The following is a 23,694-nucleotide window of genomic DNA, read 5'->3' on the forward strand; positions in this document are numbered from 1 at the left end:
CTATCAACATGAAATGGAGCCCTTTTTTTTCTTCTCCCAGGGAGAAAAAGTCATGAAGCCTGGGGTGACCTCAAACATGCTTGCTATGTGGCTAAACTGTGGCTCCTCTTGCCCCCACATCTCAAGTGGGCAGATTTACTGGCATGTGTCAGTATGCCAGGCTTTCGACAATAACAAAACCCTTACTTTCAAACACCTTTCCCCACAAGTTACTTTAGCCAGAAGTAACCCCAGACCTTGAAAGTTTCCAATGACCACGTCTTAGAACACCTCCTCTTCTTAACTCCTGCCCATCCCATTCCATCTCCGTGCCGAGCTTCAATCCCGAGTCTAAAGTAATTTCTCTCTGCGGCCTTCCCGACCACCTGTCACAGACTCACACGGCAGCTTACTCTTCGTGAGCATGTGGTTCTCCTGTCCTAGGTGTGAGCTCGAGGTGGCGGGAGGGCTATGCGTCTTTATCTTTCTATTCCTGGCCTGATACACGGCACAATAATCCTGACTGAATTAAAAGGAGCCTGGAATGAAAAGTTTCCAACACCAAACTGAAAACAACTAAAGCCTGAGTGTGGAGCCCGGGGAAGACAAGCACAGACACATAATCCTTACCTGTGGGTTTCAACTAGGAGAAATGATTCATGTGTCAGTTAGGCTACTGAGAAAAATCACCTCTCAAAACTGTAAATGGCTATGGGCATGCACAGACACAGTACATAATCCATTGGTGATTTTAATTTGTGTGTGTGTGGTGTAAGTTTTTATCTGAAAGGAATTCCACATTATAATTATCTCTTCAAGGCTATGACAAGGTGAGAGTATAACACCCTTGGCCAATGCATTCTCATCAAGGAGAACACAAGGTGACAGAGCACAGGTGACTTGCACAGGGAGCCCATGGCCAGCACTGGCAGAGCCTTTCCTGTATGCCGAGATCCAAGGGCTTAACTTATGCTAGTTTCTTATCATGAAAAAAGCAAAAAACAAAAAAACAAAACAAAAAACCAGTGAGCTTTCCCGTTGGACTGGCTGCCTCCTCCAGATCTGGGCCTGACTTCATCAGAGATGCAGTCCAAACACATTATCACCAGAAAGCCTAAAAATTAAATCCATTCAAAATGGCTATTACACGTCAACAAGTGGTTCTGCCTCCTCTTTGGACAAGGCAAGTTTTTAGGCCAACACTACAGAACCATTTGTTCATTTTGAAGCAGCCAAATGGAGTCCCTGCCAAAGGCCTGTCCTTGGCTACCAGAGTCAAAAGAGACACTCAAGACAGTTACTCAAGTAGCTAAGGAAACGATACTTTGAATAAGATTAAAAAAAAAAATACTTTCAATGTGCAGACCAACAGGCAAAGCTGCCCTTGGGAGAGCTCGGAAACAAAAGCTGTGTTACCAGATTTTAACAGGCATCCCCTGCCCTTTCCCCCTTCTCATTGGATATCCAGGGCACAGACACACTGAGTTCAGGCCACTCAGGGTCCAGCTCTGCCCAAAGGAATATGAGCCCCGGAGCCCATAGGCAGGTAAGAGTCCCAAGTCTGGCCCTGTTACTCAGCCATGGGCACTCATAACATATATTAAATGCCACCTAAGACTCAGTGCTATATCAAGAAACAGCAGACAGCACACACGCCCCTGTGTTCATGAGGTCTGCATAGCAGTGGGAAGCCAGCAGCATGTGTCTGTGCCTTCAGGAGCACAATCTCTCAGATTACAACTGCTCCTCTAGAGAGTACAGACAGAGGCAGGCCAGCATGTGGGGTATAAAGGTAAGGGCTGTGACAAGAGGCTGTGCCAACTACCATTATCAACCAACTGTCTCCTCTCAGTTGCAGCCTCTACTCCTCCCCCCGCACCATGCTGTACCCTGGCATTGGTTATTTCTGGGATCAAGGTGAGGCTTTGGCCCTCCTAAGTAGCCTGTGCAGCCTGAACTCCTGGTATCCTATGTTCCCAGGGATAAGATTAGGAAAGCAGGGGCTGGAGAGATGGCTCATCGGTTAAGAGCACTGACTGCTCTTCCAGAGGTCATGAGTTCAATTCCCAGCAACCACATGGTGGCTCACAACCATCTATAATGTGATCTGATACTTCCTCTGGCCTGCAGGTGTACATGCAGGAAAAGCTCTGTATACATAATAATAAATAAATCTTAAAAAAAAAAAAAAAGAATAGGAAAGCAGAGCCCCTCAAGCCATAATAAGATGTGCCCACCCTGTTAGGTCACCGACACTGCACTTGATAAGCTTATAGCTCAGTAGTCCCAGAATGTGAGCACAGTCTGGTCCCACTCCTTCTAGCCTCTATTTTCCAGTAGCTGCAGTAACTGAGTGCATTTTACAAGCACCTGCTTTTGTCCTCTTTAGGTAATAACACCCTGATTTTGGGCAAAGGAACTGTGTCTCCCCTACTCTGATCGATACTCTGGCTCAGCAGATTGTCCAGGAAGTGAGTGCACTCTTCAAGATTACGTTCTTTTGCCTGATCACCACAACCAATTCAAGGACAGAACCTGACCTACAGTCAGGCTACCTACAGTCTAAGGGACTCCGTTCTGGGCCACTGTTTACCTAAGGGAGAAAACTCCCAGTTCGTGTTTGACTTAAACATGGAAGAACCATGGTAGAGCATACTGCCTTACTGTGTAGGCATCCAGCCCAGAGGAAGACAGTGCTGAGAGAGGACAGTGGGAAACCAAGACCTCTGATTACACTGTGGGCAGCCAGCCCCCACTCCCCGGCCCTCTCTGCTGTAGCATAAAACAACTGCCCTGTTTATGTAAACTAGTCACAGGCCACAGCAAGAGTCCTGATACATTCTCCACGCTGCCAACTCTCCAACCCAGCCTGACACTGAGAAGCTTGTTTACTTGACCAACAAGGCCAATGAGAGTCCACTCATGTCCAGTTGCAGCCTTTCACTCTTGGTCTCTTTAACTCTGACCTAGAAGAGGACCTGTTTGCCCGGGGATGCTCATGACAGAACCATTGGCCTCATCCTGTGACTGTGCTGAGCGTGGCTTTGAGCTGCACGTTCACCCAGGATTTCCACATCACCATGTACTGCCTTCATAAAGCCCACTGGCTGGATAGTTACGACAGGCTCTGAAGTACCACACCCACTTGGTACGAACAGGCGAGTAGGACCTATGTAAACATCAGTATTTCTTTATCCTTTCAGTATCTGTCCTACGAAAATGAAAGCTAGTATCTGTGCTGCCTGGCTTTATAGCAACTTGACACAAGCTAGAGCCATCTGGGAGGAGGGGGCCTCAATTGAGAAAATGCATCCATAAGATCAGGCTGTAGGCAAGCTTGTTGGGCATTTTCTTAGTGACTCATAGGGAAGTGCCTAGCCCATGGTGGGTGCTGCTATCCTGGGCTGGGGGTCCTGGGGTCTATAAGAAAGCAGGCTGAGCAAGCCATGGGGAGCAAGCCAGGAAGCAGCACCTCACCATGGCCTCTGCATCAGCTCCTGCCTGCAGGTTCCTGCCCTGCATGAAGTCTTGCCCTCACTGCTTTTGATGATAAACTGTTATATGGAACTGAGAGTAAAATAAAGCCTTTCCTCCCTAAGTCGCTTTTTGGTTGTGGTGTTTCATCACAGCCATGGTAAGACAGTGCCTGTGGCCAAATTCGAGGCGTTATCACAGGTGTTTTAGATTTTGCTGGGCTTTTTGTTTTGTTTTTGGACTTGATGGGTTGAGCATCCCTAATCTGAAAACCCAAAATCTGAATTGCTTTTAGTATTGTGTTTAATACTACCACGTGACTAACACTTATATAGTAAGTTAAAGCAAATTGAAACTGAAGCAGAAAACTGGTTGAAAAATAAAGAGAACTCACCCATCAAGGTACACACAGGGTTGTCCTTCTCCTCAAGGCTTGAAAACTGGCCGACAAGATTGGCCTGAACGTCAGCATTTAAGGCGGGCGAGCCTCTCTCTTTCAGGGCCTTGTTAACTTCAGCGCACGTCTGAACACCGATGGAATTCAGGGCTTCCTTCAGGTTAAAGGTCCTATACAACACAGAGCAAATGCATCAGGCCAAGTCTAGGGTCTTCAGGCATCTTCTTGTTTTGTTTTTAAATAAACTAACTTATAGAAAATTCTTGTCAACTTTTCTCTTACAAGCAACAATAATTGTTTTATTAGAATGACGGTAAATAGTGCTTCTCTCAACTACCAGTGCTTTCACTTAATAGATTTTCAGTGCTAAAAACCACGCAATGTGTACCCAGTGTCTGACATAAAAGCAAGGGTCTAAGTGGAAAACTCCATTTTCACAGGTTTAGCAAAAGGGACAGGAAATATCCATTTACTTCTTAAACCCACTAGTCTGATTCACTCATATACATTTTTGAAAGATTTATCTTACATGTATCAGTGTTTAGCCTGCATGTATATATGCATGCCTGGTACTTATGGGGATCAGAAGAGGCCATCAGATCCCCTGGGACTGGAGTTACAGATAGTTGTGAGCTGCCATGCTGGTACTGGGAACTGAACCCAAGTCATCTGCAAGACCAGCCAAGTGCTTTTAACCATCTCATAGACATTTTCTAATGAGCTTATAAAGTTGAGTAGAAAAATTAAATTTTCTGTGCTGATAGCAGTAAGTCATTAACACCAACACAGATACTGAGAGGCCAAATTACCTGAAATACTGGGCTGATCGTGACCAAAGGCAGTAAACATTCCATTGCTACTTTCCAGTAACTAACAAATAATTCTAAGTGTACAGTTTAGACCTTATTGAAAGTAATGAGGGAGTAGGTCATTTAGTCAACGAGGAGGGAGGGAACTAGTGAGGGTGTCGGTTAGATCCACACGGCTAAAGCATAAGAGACATGGGATCTCCTTGTCTAGAAAGGGTTCTTAGGTGTCACTGTGGAAAATGGGAGTTAAAGAATAAGATGAGAGGTGGCTTCGTGACAGGAGGCAGCGGAAAGGAGTAAATCGGGCCTTACGGCTGATGTGATGATGGTCCTGGTTCAGATCCAGGCTCTACCAGTGAACTTGCCCTATGGCAGTGTTAGCTCTGGGCAGGATGTCAAGGGCACAGTAAATGCTTAGTAAGAAAAGCACAAAAGTGGCCTCATCCCTTGTGTCCTGCCTCGGCTGGACTCTGCTGTGCACTCTCGCTGGACTCACCTCTGCATCATCCCTGGTGCCCTGCCTCGACTGGATTCTGCTGTGCACTCTCGCTGGACCCTACCTCTGCGGCTCTATAGCTCACGGGTAGATTATTTTGACAAAACTCTTTTCTCTCTGATGTCTTAATCCACTTTAGAGTAAGTGCTCTAGCTTCCTCTGCTTTCTGTCAGTAAGTTCTTAGGCTAAAGGAAAAACTAAAGTGTGATATAAGCCATGCCTTCCTAGTCACAATAAAAGCAAAACCTTTCTTACCTCTGTGACATAGCATCAAACCATATGCAAATGACATCTGGGCCTACAGGTGATTTGAGATCATCTACTTGTTTTATATTACAAACGCTGTTACTCCATCTATAAGGTGAGTACTTGGGCAGTGAATGTACTCATTTCCTATAAAGGAGTGTTTCTACATTACATGAAACATCCAGTAAACAGTGAAATACAATAAGGAGGACGACTGAACACCTAAACAGCTACTAATAACCAACATTCCTTGAGTGCATACTGTATGCCAGACACCTATGCTCAGAGTCTCATAGTAATCATTTATTCTCACAGTTCCAAAGCAGGGACATTATCACTCTCCCTCTTCATGTGACTGGGGTGGGCTGGGGTGTATGCTCCCACATGCATGTTCATGACAAGGCCAGGAATAAACTTCACGTGACTTCCTCCATTACTCTGCACCTTCCTTTTGAGATAGGGTCTTTCACTGAATGTGGGCCGAGCTATTTTGGATAGGCTGGCTGGCCAGCAAGCATCTGGGATCTGTCTCTCTCTGTTCATCTGTCCAGCACTGGGGTTACAGACACACTCCTCCAGGCTTGACTTTTACGTGGCTGCTGCAGGATCCAAACTCAGGTCCTTGTGCTTGCAAAGCAAACACTTTATCCACTGAGCCATCTCCTCGGCCTCTGTTTTTCTCTTTCCACATGAGAAAGGGATGCTCAGAGAGACTTGGGACTTGTTCAATCACATCTAACCAGACAGTTACAGAGCTGAATCTGGCCTGGTCACCTGATCTGAAAGCCTGTCCTCTTAGTTTCTGTATACTTTGTATTAACACTTGGCAGCACTGGGTGCTCAGAAAACAGTTAGTGGAAAACATTTCTGGAAAGCAATGATTCCCAGTGGGAAGTGATGTGGAGACACATCAATTGCAGGGACAGAGAAGGATATTGTTTCTGTGTGGGTCCGGGGTCCTAAAGTACGAAGTAAGGTACCTGGCAGGTCAGCATCAGAGTCAGGAGAGAGGGGAAGGCCTCAGACAGTAAGACAAGAGGAGGCTTAATTTGCCCATTTCCACCCACACAGCCCAAGACAAACTTCATCCTCTGAGTTTCAGCCCAAAATGAGAAGTGTGCATCCCAAGCCACTTAGATTCCTTCTGTAGGTTTTAGCACAGAGCTCGTGTTCTTTAGAGCAAATGGGAGGACAAGTGCATCTTCCTTCAGTGGCAGGAACAGAGGACACAGCCCTAAAGCCACCCAAAAGGTAAAGCAGCAGGGGACCTGACCCCTCTGAGAGCTATGAAAACACCGACAACACCCACTGTGGACAGTGTCTCAGTGGGATGGACCAAAAGCAAAAACCCAGGTGAGATTCTGACAGCCAATGGAAGAGCAACGCTGGAGGTGGATTTACCAAAAGCAAACGAGCCCTCAGGCTGCTGCTAGACAGAACTGTCTTATTTGAAAACCCTCCTAGGCTGGATCCATTATCCGGTAATCATCTCATCAGAGAGAAAGAGTGGAGCAGGCCCTTCGAGCCTGGAGAGCCCTCTTTGACAAAGCAGTTCTGCACGCTGCTCTGTGGAGTTCTCCTTTTCGTTCCCACAGCACTGTCAGAAAACTCTTGTGCACACCACTGAAGGGGAAACACAATACTCTTTCTTGCATGTGTCAGGGAACACACCTGTGCCTCCTGTGAAAGGACATCTAGAATTTTCAAGATGCTGGAAGACACTATAGAGACAAGTGTGAGAAACTTTAAAGCCAGCGGTGACTGTCCCGTCTACATGGCCAAGGTGACTTCCTGTTTTGGGGAAACACACGCAGAATGGGCATGTGTGAGGGAGCAGACACATGCATGAAGAACTTACTCTTTATTCATGCCTTCGAGGAGAACAGCTGAAATCCTTTTTAACCTGTTTGCAAGCTCGGGCAGGCCTTCTGTGATAGCGCCCACCATGTTGTTGGTAATTAGGGACACACAGGCAATCATCTTCAGTTGATTCAGCTTTTCTGTCAGCTCCTGAAGTCGTGTTCCATCTGTCATGAGTGTCTAGCATATTTGTTTAAAATGTAAAAATAAAAAGGGAAGCACAATGCCGTGAAAACGTAAAATAAGCCATGGCATACCCACATTCTCATTTTTTTTTTATCTGATTTTAGTTAACTCACCAGACGCAACCCAGACAGCCCAACTCATTCAAAGTCAAAACTCAGGAATGAAAACGCTGGACATCTTGGGGGAGGAAAAGCCACTCACCTCTGGTAAGACTTTTTTCCGATAATCCCACTGAAGTAGTTTCAAGTAACAATTATTTAGCACCAGCAGAGGGCTGAGGCTTGCTGTGGGACTGTGGTCAGCTCCGGGAGCTGCAGCAGTCTCAGAAAGCAATCCTTCATCTATGGACTCTTTCAGCCATTCCGTAGTTTTACTGAGGGCATCTAAGGGGGGGGGGGGGAAGGCCACACATACAATTATTCTTAAGCAGAGCAGCCCTTTTGTTTATATATTCTACATGGAGGATTCTATGTAGGGCCCCAGGCATGAATGAAAAGACACAACGATGGCCCTAAGTCCTTATGGAGAGACAGACCCATAGCTAACTACTGCTTAGACCAGACTTCAGTGAGTGCTGGAGGAAGGAGAGGAGAGGGGCTGCTCAGGAGAAAAGAACTTCAAAGTGACACCTGAAGGGCAGAGAGGAGAAAAGGCTGCCTGGCATGGCTATCAAGGAAAATACCCACATAAAAACTTTTAAATGGAGCTAGAGAGATGGCTCAGAGGTTAAGAGCTCTTCCAAAGGTCTTGACTTCAATTCCCAGCAACCACAGGGTAGCTCCCAACCATCTACAATGAGATCTGGTGCCCTCTTCTGGCGTGCAGGCGTATATACAGAGAAAACACTGTATACATAATACATAAATAAATCTTTTAAAAACTTAAAAATGACAGCATATGGCACATTCTGGAAATTATCCATCACACATGTATTGCTGGTCTATAAGGGATAGAGAAATAACAGCTCCTGATGACATCGGCTTGGCAGTCAGAAACCAGCTTACCCAAAACTTTCTCACAAACGACCTGGAATTTGGACTCAATGAATGAGGCCCTTTGGGGTGCTCAACCTATCTGAGTGTCTGGTTAGAGCTATACTTCTGCCAAGAGATCCATGTGCATGCCTGTGTCCCCATGTCCTTGGGCTCAGTCTCTTGTAGGTTTAGGTTACAAGCACGAGCTATGGGAAATAAGGCCTCTTCGCACAATTCTTTCCAACACGAATGGGTATAATCAGATAAGTTTGTTAGCAATTCTTCACTGAGAGGAAGGCTGAATAAATGAGGAGAGCGGGCAGACGGAATCCAGTCAAGGACACCGAAGATGGGAAGGAGCCATGGGAAATGAAAGATATTCCTACTCAGGGGCCATGCATGGGTCTTGAGGACCAGTGAAATGGAAGAAGTATGAAAGGCCTGTAGGATTACAGCCACATGCCCACCTGGGATGGCTGAACAAATGGCTGTGTCATTTCCTGAGGTAAAAAGGACAGGTTAGTGGGCTAAGGACATACAGCCTTCCCACAGTGGTTTGAAAGCTACCAGCTATCTCCTAGTTGTTAAATCCACGAACATGCCTCATCCTCCTTTTAGCCGTTCTTTAACGGCTTCTCATCTGAGGACGCCCCTTGTGGAGCTCTCCCTCTTCTGGTTTCTGTGATTTTTTTCATCCTGTTTTCCTCAGACGATGCCATGTCTCACCCCTGGCTTCCTCTTCCTCTGCCTGTTTCATAAACACTCCTCCAAGGACAAGAGCCCACCTCCATGAGATAGCCAGCTGTTTCCCTAGACATCTTACTCCTGTTTATCGTTTCCACTTCCGGCTACACCCTCAGGGTTAGGGTTAGGGTTCCCAGATCTCTACCTCCCGGAGCCTCGCTCTCTTCTCCCTGTGACTGCTTCATGTGAGTGAGCAGGGGGGAGGGACGAAAAGGGCGAGTGGCAGCAGCACTAGGACACAGGACACAGGTACAAAGGCATCCCAGCTACAGACAATACTGAGATACTTAGGGAGTAATGGGTTTCTAGTATTTATTTCCCTTTGCTTTTAAAATAATTTACTTGTACATTAAAATGTACACACACACACACACACACACACACAAACACATATACACAAACACATATACATACATGGACACAGAATAATTTCATAAAGTGCCCCACTGTAAAGTGCCCACTTTGGTCAGGTTTGACCATGTATGATGTGTGCAACAACTACCCCAAACCAGATAAAAACTACTTCCACCACCTAGGAAATTCTTTCATGTTCCTCTCCAGACCCTTGTACCCCAGTGCTCTGAGCTGCTGCCTTCAGGGATTAGTTTCGCCTCAGAGTCCACTGTAATGGAAATCATCTAGCACCTAGCATGGTTCTGAAATTATCCACGCTGGGGAGCGGGGAGGCGGGGATGCTTTACAGTAATTAAAAAAAAAAACTTTTTACTTTTAAATAGCTCAAGACTCACGAAGTAAAGAACCAGCAGAGCACCTATACGGCCTTCAGCTAGCTGCCACCTGACAACATCACAGATAACCACAGCACCCATCAAAATCAGCTGACTCCAGCACACCAGCGCTAAGCTAAAGTGCAGGCTTTATTTGGAGTTCATCAGTTTTACATGCACTTTTATGCATGTGTACGGCTCCAGGCAGCATGTTATGTATGTGATTTAATATAGGCATCAGGGCATTGACTTATTCCATTTACACACACAGGATGGACAGCAGAGGGGAGGGGGAGGAGAGGGAAGGGGAGAGGGACAGAGCGCTCCCTCATGATACCTCTTAATAGCTGGGCCCTCACGCTAAGCCTACTCTCTCTGGAAGCCAAAGAGCAAGTGAATCAAGCAACAACTCAGATTGAGTGTCTTGAATCTTGATTCTCCTCCAAAATTTGCATTTTGAAGTCTTAGTTCAAATTCCAGGGTCTGGCATTTGGAAATGAAGCCTCTAGGGCATTAATTCAAATTAGATGAGACGACAAGGGTAGAGTACTCAGGCAGCACCATGCCTTTCTAAGAGACCCAGCCAGCTCACTCTTCTTCCACAAGTACACACTGAAACCCAGACATGTAAGAAGCAAGAAAGGTGTCTGAGGGGCTGGAGAGGCGGTCCAGCAGTTATAAGAGCGCTGCCTGCTCTTCTAGAGGTCCTGGGTTCGATTCCCAGCACCCACAGAGCAGCTCACAAGCATCTTTAACAACAGTTCCAGGGGCACCTCATGCCATCTTTTAGCCTCCATGGGTTCCAGGCAAACATGTGGTGCACAGACTTATATGTAGGCAAGTCACCCATGCACATAAACTAAAAATATTATTTTTAAAAAGAAGACAGGCGCCTGGAAGCCAAGAAGAAAGTTCTCAAGAGACAGGGCACGGTGGTGGCACCTACAATTTCAGCAAATGGCTCCGTACTCGGTCTACTCATGCCCACTATAGCCCATTCCTAAAATCCCAAGCAGGACACAGCAAGCAGAGGCACCGGGTTCCCTGCAGCTGACTTGGGGAAAACAAATGTCACTTCCAGCAGAGGGGCTGAGCAGCAATAGCCCACTCCCGACGGAGCTCACACCGCCGCCGTACAAGTGAAGCACATGACTGCTGAGTCAGCTCGGCGCTGCTGAAGAAGAAAGCTCAAGTTAGGGCAAGCTAACAGCAGAGCAATCAAGGCATGACTCAGGACCTGTGTGTGTAACACTTCTCCCCTGCGGGGTAAGTGGCTGGTGAGCTGCTAGCACTGTGCCCTGGCTAAGTTACTTAATACAATGCCACATCTGCTCTTGCGTTTCTACATCTGTAAACTGGACCTAGAGGACAACGGGCCCTTCCTGCAGCTGTGTACAAATTCAAGAAATGAACACCTGCAATGCTCTGATACTTTCTGGAAATAAAAAAAAAAAAAAAAGGCTCGTAAGGGTGAGTAATTGTGCTGGTCACTTGTTCAGCTCCCCAGACACCTCAGGGAGGGGGAAGACTGTCTCTACTTGAACTGAATTTGGTATCTGAAACACAGGCAATCTGAACAGATTCTCTGTCACAAAGCAGCTATGTGAGTCAATGCAAAAGTTACCTCAGATAGCATGATCTCAAAGGCATGAAGAATGTGGACTTGTTTTTAGTACCAATTAGGGCTTTTGCTTCAACAAGTGTAATCTCAGCAGATCCCCTTAAAGAAAACTCAAATCTCCACAGGAATCCCATGTAAGAAATATGACAAAACAGGAAGTTCAGTTGCCCAGCACAATTCTGTCATGCAAGGATTCTTCCAGAAGGGAGGATGAGAGAAGGGGGGGGGGGCTGGCAGACTGTCACTGAGCTTACATCTCCAATGGTACTTGACGCAATGGTCCAAACTGCTTTAGCAAGCACCGCCTCCTCAACGGAGCTGCCTACTCCAGACAACAGATGGTGGGGGCAAGATGGAGGCATTCGCCACCCACCCTTACTAAGTGAAACAAGACGGCATCAGACAGGAAGCTATCCAAGGAGACTCTCTTGTTTACTGAGGACAAAGGAATGTCTTTAGGTCATCATGAAATGCATTCAGTTCTTGATTTAGCACAGGGTATCTCGGCAAACACTGGCATCTGAGACTGGAGAACCCTTTGCTGTGGGGCATGGTCCTGACCACTCTGGGATGTTTAGCGGCACTCCTGACCTCTGACCTCTATGCCTGCTAGATGCCAGTAGAATACCTTGACCCTTCTTCCATCAGACTAGGACAGCCAAAAGTCCCTAGGCATGATTCAGTTGGGGAGGGCACAGGCAAAGACTACCCCTGATGAAAACACTGATTTAGATACAATTAGTATCCATTTATTTTTTGTTCACAGGAGTTTATACTAGCTTTGAATTCCCTATCCCTACATCATGAACCAAATGAAATCATACTGAAGACTATTCTAGAAGGCTTTAGGTTTAGAGGCTTTTTTTTTCCTACTGGGCTGTGACAGCCTTAGGGCAAAATTCTAAAATTCTAAGATTTCCCACAAGAAGCAAACTGTTTTTGTATCATGGCTCTCATAAAAGCATCCATTTGATAAAGGTTATAAAGCAGCAACTGCCAAAAGGAACAGACTGAACACAGATGTAGATGTTTTAAAAAGAAAAGCCAACAAGAGAAAAAAATAAAGACCAGATTGCAATTCTTCCTTGGAGTGGGGCACTTCAACAGCGGTAATTTACGACTGGTGCTGTCTGCTACACTGAAGCCACCTCACCCCAGAATCTCAGATCTGTTTCTTCTCAGTGACAAACACTTTTCCTGGTTTGCTAGCTCTGTTTATAAAGACAGAAAAGGTCTCTTATTTAAAGGCTAGCCAACAGAGTGTCAAGGGGAAGCCCAGGGAGATACAGAGTGTGGTGGCTACTCGGCAATTAGACTGTAAGTTTAATTATTCACAGTGGACAGAGTTAACGCCCAGTTAGTAATCTACAGCTAAAGCAGCAGTGCGGCTCGGCAGACGCCAATCCTGGTTGCCCTTAGAGTCACCCAGGGGGATGTAAAACGACAAGTAACCACTCTGGTACAGTTCCCAGCTCCTGGAGTTTGTGACTTAATCTGTCCTAGGTAGGGCTTGGGCATGGGTGTTTACATGCCCAGGTCATGCTAGTGCACAGTCAGAATTGCACAGGGCCAGAAAAGCAGAAGGCATGGGTTTACGGTGAAAAGACTGCATTTCTCTCAGCTCTGTGTTGAAAGGCTGGTGCACTGACTGCTCCATGCGGCCCCCTAGGTAAGGTATACAGGTGACATATCTTGTAACCTCCCCAAGTCTTGGGGGCCCTAGTTAAAGCTTCCCCATTTACTCGTGTATTCTATGGTAGCTACTGATAGCCTTTTATGTGATGGGTACTGTACCGAGTCCTGGGCATCCACAGGTGAGTAAACACTGCCAACGCTGTGGGGCATTTACGGTGGAGCAGGAAGCAGAAAGGCAAGAAGATGCTGCGCCGTAACAGTGACATCTAGTTCTTTCTCCTGCCATGCTCCCTTTTTCATGTCTTCTTTTCAGGTTATCACTTAAGAGGGCCAGCCTCTCTAATGAAAGGCTGCTGTAGCTAAGTGCATGCCCATCGGACTCTTTCTGGGGACTTAAGGGACCAGGATGTTCAGGGATGGCCTTTGTCTGCTGACACGACCTGGCTTTCCTTGATTTGTCCTGCTCTGGCTCAAGCATTTTAGCTGCTCTTTGTGTGTGTGTGTGTGTGTGTGTGTGTGTGTGTGTGTGTGTGTTCACGTGTGTGCACTCTGTTAGTGATAGTTGGCTTCTGTAGCTTGTATCACAGTCCTGCTAATATAACATAAAAGGGGAAACCCAGAGAAAGAGATTAAAAATCACAGATTAGTTTGGACATGGATTTGGGGGACCCAGCTTCCACCAGCTCTGCTCCTAATTTGGGGTGCAATTCTTGAGGTAGCTGCCAAGCACCAATGCATCCTCCTCTTTCCGATTTGCTGTTTGTTGTTTTGGTTGCTGTCCTTTTGTTTTGAGACGGGGATCTTACTGTATAACCCTAACTCTTTGATATTCAATATATAATCCAAATGGTTCTCAAACTCACAGCAATCCTCCTGGCTCAGTCTCCTGAATTCTGGAATTAGAGGCATGCCTGACAATATCTGTTTAGAGTTTATCTTAGTTAGGGTTTTATTGCTGGGAAGAGACACCATGACCACAGCAACTCTTATAAAGGAAAACATTTACGGTTTCAGAGCCCTGGCAGCACACAGCCAGACATGGTGCTGGAGAGGGAGCTGAGAGTTCTACCTCCTGATCAGCAGGCAACAGGAAGAGAGACTGACACTTGGCCTGGCTTGGGATTCTGAAAGCCCAAAGCCCACCCAGTGACACACCTCCTCCAACAAGGCTGCACTTCCTGCAAGTCATTTTCATTCAAACCACCCCTGAGTTCTCTATAAAATATTCCTAAATTGCTTTATGTGCCAGGCCCATATAGTCACAATGAGATTTGATACATTCCATTGGCATTTAAAAAGAACAATGTGAAATAAGTTCCTGAGAACATCTTATCAGACACACTATGTAAATAAGCAAACGTTTTTCTTTTTGAAGAGAGTCCCATATTATTCCTAAGGGTAACTTAGCTGTTATGCCCAATATACCTTATTAATACTTTGCACATGCACCTAATCACTGCCTAAGTTTTTCTGAGTCTATTCCAAATAAGTAATTAGACAACAAAACATCTCATCAAAATCATATTTTATCCTGAATTCAGAAATTCAGACTCCATTGTATTAATTTGCCCCTATAAAGTTATATGTATATAAAAATAGTTCCCGCCTTAGGCCAGGGAGATGGCTCAGCAGGGAAAGGTGATATCCATCACCAAGCCAGACGACTGGAGCCTCTGGATCCACATGATTGAAGGAGAGGACTGAATCCTGCAGGTTGTTCTCTGACTTGCATGTTATGGCATGTGCACATGCACACATACATACATACATGCATACATACATACACATATATTCAAAAAAATCTCCAGAAAGACTTGTGTCCTTCTCTGCTAATCCTTCATGTGAGACTCTTATTTTGATATTAGGGCAGGGACTAACTTTTGGCAGGGTGACTCAGGATATGATTAACAACTGACAGGTTCTCTGCTTCCTGCGCTCTTGATTTCTCTAGCTAAGCAAAAATGAACTCTAAGCATAACTGGCTTTGCTGTGTTCTTACATCTGTGGGAAAAAGCCAAGTCAACATGAGAGATGCAAAATAAGGTCACCAAAGTTTTAAGGAGCAGTGAATAATTTGAGATAAACAAAGCTGGAGCCAACCCCGGATTAAGGAGTTTCCCAAGATCCGCAGCTGTCTGGACTGGATGGAGGCGAGACTGCATTTGAGCACACAGGCACACATGGTCCCACCACCGAGTCTCAGGAAGTGGATGCAGGGAACAGAGTCAAGAGTTCAGGCTCTTTTTTTTTTTTTAAATCCCAATCTCTTTCTCAATGGAGCTAAAATAGAGTCCTTGGAGTCACAGAACTTTTATTACTAAAGAATCTTCAGAGACTATCTAGTCCCGTCTGCTGGCTGATGCCATAGAACCCTCTGCAGTGTGCCCCACGGACAGTCAGTGGCTTGCTCCAGGAGAGGCAGGGTTGCATGTGTTAATGCACATGCCTCTAATCCCAGCACTCAGGAGGCAGATCTCTGAGACTGAGTTCAGCCTTGTCTACAGAGCAAGTTACAGGACAGCTAGGGCTACCCTATTTAGAAAACCCAAAAGGGGGAAAAATGGCCCATGCTCTAAGGCAAGGAAACATCTGGGTTATCCAGGCTCTACCACCCACTGACATCACCCATAACTTAACTCAGCTCCCTCCTATGTAAATAGAGGGCGATGGCAGTGCCAACCTCTCATAGACTTGAATGAACCAATTGATAAAAAAAGTTTGACAAAAAAAAAGGTCATAGCATTGCCACCAGCAATAGGGAGATGATTATCTCAAAAAATCTAACAGCTTCAATTATTAGGAAAGTAAAAACAACAGTCTACCATTTCCTTGTGAAGATATTAATTTGCCTCTAAATTTCTATCACAGGGGAATGTGCTATCATGACACTGTTACCAAGCAGAACACACCTTATTTTATGACCATTCCTCATTCCGTGTGTTCCCCCTGGGGGTGCTGCAGTTGTATGAGTCCATTGAAAAGCAGTATCCACTGTGCCCTGTTTACATAGTGTTACTGTGTTATAGCTGTGACGGAAAAGCTCAGCCTGTTCAAGGAGGGCCAAGGGGAAGGTAGGCCACCCAACAGCCTTAGATCACAGGTAATAAAGTCCCAATCAACACAGCTGCCTGCGAGCTGCCACGGCACCTCAAGCTCTTCACTGGAAAAAAATAAAGGGTAGCAGGACCCATCTTACTGGGTACTTGATTGAAGAAGGTAGTATTTACTTCATCCCCTCCCTCCCTGCGTCCTCCGTCAAAGTTATCAATAACCTTCAGTATCAAACCCAGTGGTCAAGTCTTGGCCTTCATCGCTCTTGACTACTGAAAAGGTCCTGTCACATCCACTCACATTTCCCCTACTTGCCCTGTGAGATGCTACTCCTCCTGACTTTCCTGCTACTTCCCTGGCTACTCTCAGTCTCCATTGCTGATCCTCCTCCTTCTGTCACCTCTAGATGCTAATATGTCCCAGCCGGTCCCCTCAGCATCTACACTCACTCCCTAAGGCCATCTTACCCCCCATTACGGGTGATAAGTGCATGGACTTATAAGTGCATGGGTGAGTCTAGCTCCATACTTTATAAGCTGTGATATAGAAGCAAACCATTTACCCTCTCTGCGCCTCCTACTCCCCATTTATAAAGTAGGAGACAACGGCACGTACTTCCCTCTTTGCTCTCAAGAAATGTGCTTCATGCAGGAAATATGCTCTGAAAGTAAAAGTCACATGCCACTTTCCTGCTCAAGGCTCCCCAACGACTCCTCACTAAAACAGAATGTTCTAGATCTCATCATATCATCTGCTTTTGCTTCTCTCTCAGCCCACAGCCAGCCCTCCTTCCCTTATCAATTTTCTTCTGGTAACATCGGCCTTGTACATGTCAAACATAAAAAACAAGTCTCTGTTTCAGAGTTTCTGTTCTTGCAGCTCCCTAGAGCCAGAAAGTTCTTCTCCTTAGACCTTGCATAACCCTTCCAAGTTCTTAGCAAACTTTGCTCAAATGTTACTTACTAAAGAAGCCTTGCCTCATCCCTCCTACAAACACCTCCATCCTCACCCCTGTCTTGTTACTGTTTCTTCCAGAATAAGACACCTGACAGTTTGTGCTTGTTTGTCATGCCTTCCCAATAAGATACTGCAGATTCTCAATAAATATGCACAGAATAAGTAAATGGAAAAATAAGATGTGCTCAGCACATTTCCTGGGACAGAATAAATAACCAGAAGTTTTTGTTGTCAGCTTTTAAGAGGCTTAAAACATGTTTGCATTATAGGAAAGCCAAAGCTCTTTAGTAACACTACATGAAGAGGCAAAAGTTACAGGATCTTATTTTGAACGGCTTTTTATATAAGCACATATATTATACATACCTGGAGTTTCTTCTAAAATTTCCTGGAATTTGTTTCTCTCATATTCCACCAAATGATGTTGAATGTGCGGTCTAATATTCCTAATGACAAAATTCGTCATGTCCATTCTCATGAGGTCCAAGACACGGAATATTTGTCTAAAAATTTTAGAATTGAAACAAAGAAGTAGTTAAGAAGTTAATTGGAAACTGACAGCTACTCCCTGTGTGTCACAGGCTGAATAAGATAAGCCTCTTGGGAACATCTGAGGTGTCAAAAACTACATATTAGGGTCATTCTTCAAGGAAGGTTATACATGTGTCTTCCAAATGTCTCCTCCAGACATTTGCAACAGCATCTCCTGTGGAAAACATTTGTAACACCACCAGCTCATCCACCACTGAAAACCTGCTGTGATTTAAGGAGCTTGAACACAGTGCATAGGATTCTACTACTAAGGAAAGAAGAAATAACATCCATGTAAAGGAAAAGACAGGGCAGTGAGCCATTGAGGGAAAGCTATGTTTTAGCTGAGCAGCCCTGTGTGCAAAGTCAACTTTTCACCTGACCAGATTGACGGTCATGCACAATTCCCCAATCTCTGTGTGCCTTGTTTCTCTGAGGCCATCCCCTTAGAAAGGTGTTAAGAACAGTAGCAAGATAGTGAAAATACAAGTTTAGGAAGCATTTGTTTTCTTCACTGCTCTAGATGTAATAGCCAGGAAATGACACCAGCCGAGATATCTATCAACTGGTGCATGGATAATGAAAATGTAGTCCACTTATACAAGTGGCTTTCAAACTTCCTAATGCTGTGACCCTTTAATACAGTTCCTCATGTTGTGGTGACCCCAACCACAAGATTATTTTTGTTGCTACTTCATAACTATAATTTTGCTTCTGTTATGAATCATAATGTAAGTATTTGTATTTTCCAATGGTCTTAGGCGACCCTGTGAAAAGGTCACTTGAACCCTAAAGGGGTTGTGACCCACATGTTGAGAACTACTGATTTCTACTATGAAGTTTTATTCAATTGTTAAAAAATAGAATTATTAGCCAGGTGTGGTGACACACACCTGTAATCCAGCACTCAGGGAGGCAGAGGCAAGTGGATCTCTGTGAGTTCGAGGCCAGCCTAGTCTATAAAGCAAGGTCAGGACAGACAGGACTACACAAGAGGACAAAATACATAGGAAAACGCAGGGAACTGGAAAACATTCTACTGAGTGGAGTGCCTCAGATCCACAAAGGCAATCTTCACGTCTTCCCTCATGTGAAGATTCTAGCGTAGGCTTCTGAGATGTATGTGTTGTGTTGTTGAAGTGCCCGCAAAGGTCAAGAACAAGAAAAAAATCCAGGAGGTTACAGAAGGCCTGAAGAGTTTAAGACAGTAAAACATACAGAATATAAAAGTTGAAGAGGGGGAGCTATGATGTGTGAAAAGGTTTAAACAGGGATGGGCCTGGGGGTGGTATAACAAAAAATGTACTAAAATTCCATATAAAACTTACTGCTTTAGAAGCTAACTAGAAACCTCCATTTAAAAAAAAAAAAACAGGTTTAGAATGAAGAAACCCTACATGAGCAGGTAACGCTGCTCCCAGAAGTCACGGGTCCTTGACCAGAAATTCCATTGTTAGGAAGGGGACATCTCTCTCTGAGCTGTGACCCAGAGAGGTCCCAAAATATCCCCCCAAACAAAATAGTCTATTGCTATAGTTTATTGCTAACAAACTATAGTAAGACCCCCCCCCCCGCTAAAGATTCTATACTCTTTGATTGTCAGACATAGAGAAATCAAGCTTGAACTAAGATGGCAGCTCCCCCTGGCTACTAGTGTACAGTGTCAGAATATTTTACTCAGGATGCTGGACGAGAAATGTCATCAATGACTGTATCTATCTGTGAACACTGTATGCTACAATAACAGACTTGCCAGGCAACAGTGGCATTACTGTTTATTGGGTAAACAACTACCTTCTGATAGGGTTTAAGGCCTACTTCATAGGAAGAAATACATACCTGGTACTGTAAGCTGAAACAAAATCCTATGACTTGGAAGGTCATGGGCCATAAGGACACCTACTATTGTTGTTTGGCTAAATACACACATTGTCAAACTGCCTTCTAAATGTTTATGTTTATGCTCATAGATTGGTGCTTTTCTTAATCTCAGACATAGTGGGTGAAGGGTACAAAACTGGGTCCCTTCACCATTCCAAAACGGATAGAGGAGGCATCCATGAAGTCCCCACCTCTGCCTAGGAACTGTGAGCAGTTAATGGTTGCCAGGAGATGGGGGTGGCATTTTCTTCAGTGATTGTAGCTGTTGGTTGAGTTATCCATATTCCTGCAAATAGCCTCCACCCATGCTTATGCAAGCAACTCTAAGCTCAGTGGATCAGAAACATGTGGCACCCAGTAGATAATAATGACCACGATAAACACTAGAGATTTGACATCATATGGCAACAATATTGGTGACTGGAGGCAGAGCTTCTATAATCTTCCAGAGCTCAGCACAATTCTGAAGACATATAAAGCCCACTTTACAGACGGGTGATATGTCGCCTTGAGAAATTAACAACTTGCTACAGGCTACGAATGAAATTATCTTCTACATACAGACTGGTTCCCATCGCTTTGCTTTCTAAAACTATGACATAAAATTCAATCCTCAATATGACTTTGTGTTCATTAAAAAAAAAAACAAAACAGTTCGTGCCAAAGGCAATAGCAGCTCACAGCATCCTCTGGGATCACAGGGAAGCTGCGGTCTACAGACGTTAGTGTGAGCCTCACATCCCTGCAGACCTGCAGCAGAGCTGGATGCTGACGACTTGTCCCTGGCAGACATAAGGCTACAGGTGGGGCTCCAAGCCATGTGGTACCGTGTGGCTAGTCAAAGTCAGTCTCTTTTCACTTGTAGCTAAATGGAGAAAATGTCATATCTAGGTGAGGGGCAGCCAAGGACAGAGGAGTTTTGGGGCTCCCCACAAGGCAAGTGGAGAGCTCCCTGACCAATAATCATAAAGTGAGACATCAGTACAATTTTGTATTGATGAAATCCCTGAGGATTCAGTAGCTGCCAATGACTCCCACCAATGCAGATGGCTTCCTCTAACCCTGACTACATTAAGATGTCCTGGCTGGAAGCGCTACCCTCTAAAACTCCTTCGACAGCACCAGAAACAACTGTTTCATCATCAGTTCACTGATCAAGAGCTGTCTCCCCCTTTTACCCTAAACTCTGATGCCAGGAGCTCTGTTTTTATTACTGTAACCCCAGGGGCCCACTGAACACAGAAGAACAACTTGGCTAGAAAATGCTACATACTGTCAAGAACTGGCTGGCTCCTGTTTTTGCTTTCCCCTGGGCATCACAAAACTCCTCTGGAAGGCCAGCTATATGCTTCCATACTCCCAGGTCGCCATTGAAAGAATGCAAAGACACTGTAAGGAAACGCAGACAGCAAAAGGGCTAACCTCATCATCTCCACTATGTTGGTGGTAGCCTTCAGCTCTCTGATATCTTCATCTCTCACAGGAGCACATATCTTTCCCATCGTGTTGATGACGTAGTTGGCCAGACCCTGGATGTCCACAGCACTGTGCTCAGCCTGCTGTCTAATGAGGTCAATGTCCAAGACTTCACAGATCTGGTTGTGAAGCCTGTTTCCACCAGGAGTGAGGAAAGACAGAAGAATCTGCAGAGGCAAAGGGGAGGCGGCAGCGCTGTTACAGAGTAAGATGCTCCCTGTGCACGCCGCAGCGTCCAAAATGCTGCAAGCCGTGCCTCAGCCTGGAGGCACATCAGAGACAAGCAGGGTCTCAACCTTGACAAGAAAGCTCACCCGGCTGGACCAAAAACCGCCACTGCCTGAAGGACTGACGTTTTAGAATGAAAGCAACTGGCAAGGAAGCAGAACCCTAACACTCCTAAAAGCCTTCAGCAAGGGACGAAGGCTCCAAAAATACTCAAGAGTAGATGATGCCCACCCCCACCCCCACCCCCGTAAGCCCATGAGACTACTCTGTGCACAAATCCTGCGCAAGCCAACCGTTAGCTGAGTGGACTCTGAGCTCACATACTCAGTTATGGCTGTGGAACAAAACAGCTCCGAGCCTGACAGGCTCCGTTGAAATCCTTCTGCCCTCAGAGCTTGGTGCCCCTGGCTGAGTTAGAGAACTGTCTGCTTAAGAACAGTGCTGTACTGCGTGGTAAAGAGCAAGCACCTTGCAAATGTCACTGAAAAGAGCTGCCATGACCCGCTTCGGTTTTTACAACTACCCTGTCAACACTCAAGAAACTGGCATTTTTACAGAGTGAGCCCATTACGAGCCCAGATCTAACTTAACTCTAAGGTCTTATTTGTGCTCAAAGCACTGCCCTGAGCTCCCTCGGTCTTCTGCTTTGTTTTCCTAGATTCTACCTAACTATAGAAAGTGCACTGAAGAATCTACGGGTAACTGACTGGACTCAGTCTTTTATAATGAGTGATGATACGAAGATACCAACTAGGCTTTGGGAGAGGAAACCAACTGCAAAAGTGTGTGTGTGTGTGTGTGTGTGTGTGTGTGTGTGTGTGTGTGTGTGTGTGTGTACGTACGCTGTGTGAGCCGGCATGGCTCCTTTGCTTCCTTCTGCCATACAGTTTAGAGCAGGAATGGCTCCCTGTGAAATGGGCCTTCGCCAGGCGGCAAATCTGCTGATGCTTTGGTCTCTGATTTCTCAGTGTCTAAGGTTGTGAGGGGTTTCTGCTGCTGAGAAGCTATCCACTGCTGGTATCTGCTATACTGGCCCCAGCAGCTTACAGCATTAATGGTATACACATCTACTTGCCTCTCTGATTTCTTCAAACAGTTTGATGGCATATTCATACTGGGGGGGCTCCGCAGTGAGATCTGCTTCCAGGACATCCCAGAAGGCCTGGTGAACAACACGCTTCACTTGACCAGCAAGGCTACAGCAATGAAACAGGCTATTTTAAAATCAGCATTAATAGACATAAGTTTACAGTTGATATCTTAAAAAACATTTTTAAAAGCCCAGAACATAGCTTACACTTAAGCCCATAATTAAACTTTTAGTATATTTTCCTTGTTCAAAGCACGGACATTGTTTTCACACAGTAAAGATCACTGGGCTGGAGGGATGGCTTACTGCTTAAGAGCACTGTGCAATCGTGAGGTCCAGAAGTCAGATATCAGAGCCCTCTTAACAAGCCAAGTGTCCCACAGACAAGTGTAACTCAGCTCCAAGGAGTCAGATGCCCTCTTGCAGCCTCCATGCACAGGCATACTCATAACACACACACATACATGTGTACACACACACAAAATACAAATATTAAAAAATATACATTATGTACAATATAATACATTTTTTTCATTTAGATATTCATGTTGTTCCCCCTAAACTCTAAAATGTTCCCTTAGCCTATCTTTCAATAATTTCACTATATCATGTGTTAGTGGACAGTCTTCTACACAGCTCTATATTTTAGAGATAAGGTAACAGCACTGCTCTGTCTTCAATAGCTGAAGTTCTATGGTAAGGGACAGAACAGGCTGGTCCCAAGGAACCATTCCTATGAGTGGCTCCCATCTTTTTCTCAGATGAACCATTTAAAGTGAGTCAGGAGTGAACGGCTGAAATAGGAGACCACCCAAGGAAGAGCTCACAAGAGAGCACCACCATGCTCGGTCTCTTAAGTTGATACATTCCCACAGAACTCTTATATTTTTGGTTGTGAGCCTAGCCTTTAATGGCTGAGCTATCTCTCCAGCTCTCCACAGAACTCTTAACTACATTTAATCACACACACACACACACACACACACACAGAGAGAGAGAGAGAGAGAGAGAGAGAGAGAGAGAGAGAGAGAGAGAGAGAACACAGACAGACAGACAGACAGACCGACCGACCCCACCCATAGCATGCATGTGATGTCAAAGAACAACTCCCAGGCTCTCTCCTTCCTTCTGCCACGTGGCGTCCTGAGACGCAAACTCAAGGTAACTCAGGCTGTCTGGCTTGGCAGCAGGAACCTGAGGCATCTCACTGGTCCCAGCAGAACTGACAACAGCTTTTAGAAAACCATGGATTTTTCCTGCACTCTACCTACCAAGGAGCCCCTTTCGCTAGCAAGCAATCCATTTCCCAGGCATTTCTCACAACCCTTCCG

The 23,694-nt window shown here is 45.3% G+C and overlaps 1 protein-coding gene and 1 long non-coding RNA gene across 3 annotated transcripts in view; one reads left to right on the forward strand and one right to left on the reverse strand.

Moving 5' to 3' along the window:
• LOC311605631 overlaps window positions 1-23,694 on the forward strand; it is a 48,312-nt gene that overhangs the window by 8,365 nt on the left and 16,253 nt on the right. The window contains exons 2-3 of one of the 2 annotated variants that reach the window (XR_014782033.1): window positions 7,552-7,653; window positions 9,903-16,396. This is a non-coding gene — a long non-coding RNA (uncharacterized lncRNA). Of the gene's footprint in view, window positions 1-7,551; window positions 7,654-9,902; window positions 16,397-23,694 lie in introns of those variants that run through there. The other variant, XR_014782032.1, reaches the window with a different exon arrangement.
• TCP11L2 (t-complex 11 like 2) overlaps window positions 1-23,694 on the reverse strand; it is a 39,981-nt gene that overhangs the window by 2,304 nt on the left and 13,983 nt on the right. The window contains exons 4-9 of the mRNA XM_084796318.1: window positions 22,349-22,469; window positions 20,992-21,212; window positions 17,524-17,660; window positions 7,649-7,830; window positions 7,260-7,441; window positions 3,848-4,020 (exon numbers count right to left, since the gene is read on the reverse strand). Coding sequence (XP_084652444.1) covers window positions 3,848-4,020; window positions 7,260-7,441; window positions 7,649-7,830; window positions 17,524-17,660; window positions 20,992-21,212; window positions 22,349-22,469 — 1,016 coding nt within the window. The remainder of the gene's footprint in view (window positions 1-3,847; window positions 4,021-7,259; window positions 7,442-7,648; window positions 7,831-17,523; window positions 17,661-20,991; window positions 21,213-22,348; window positions 22,470-23,694) is intronic.

The sequence above is a fragment of the Acomys minous genome (genome assembly GCF_964271855.1).
Source record: "Acomys minous genome assembly, chromosome: 9".
Classification (NCBI taxonomy): Eukaryota; Metazoa; Chordata; class Mammalia; order Rodentia; family Muridae; genus Acomys; species Acomys minous.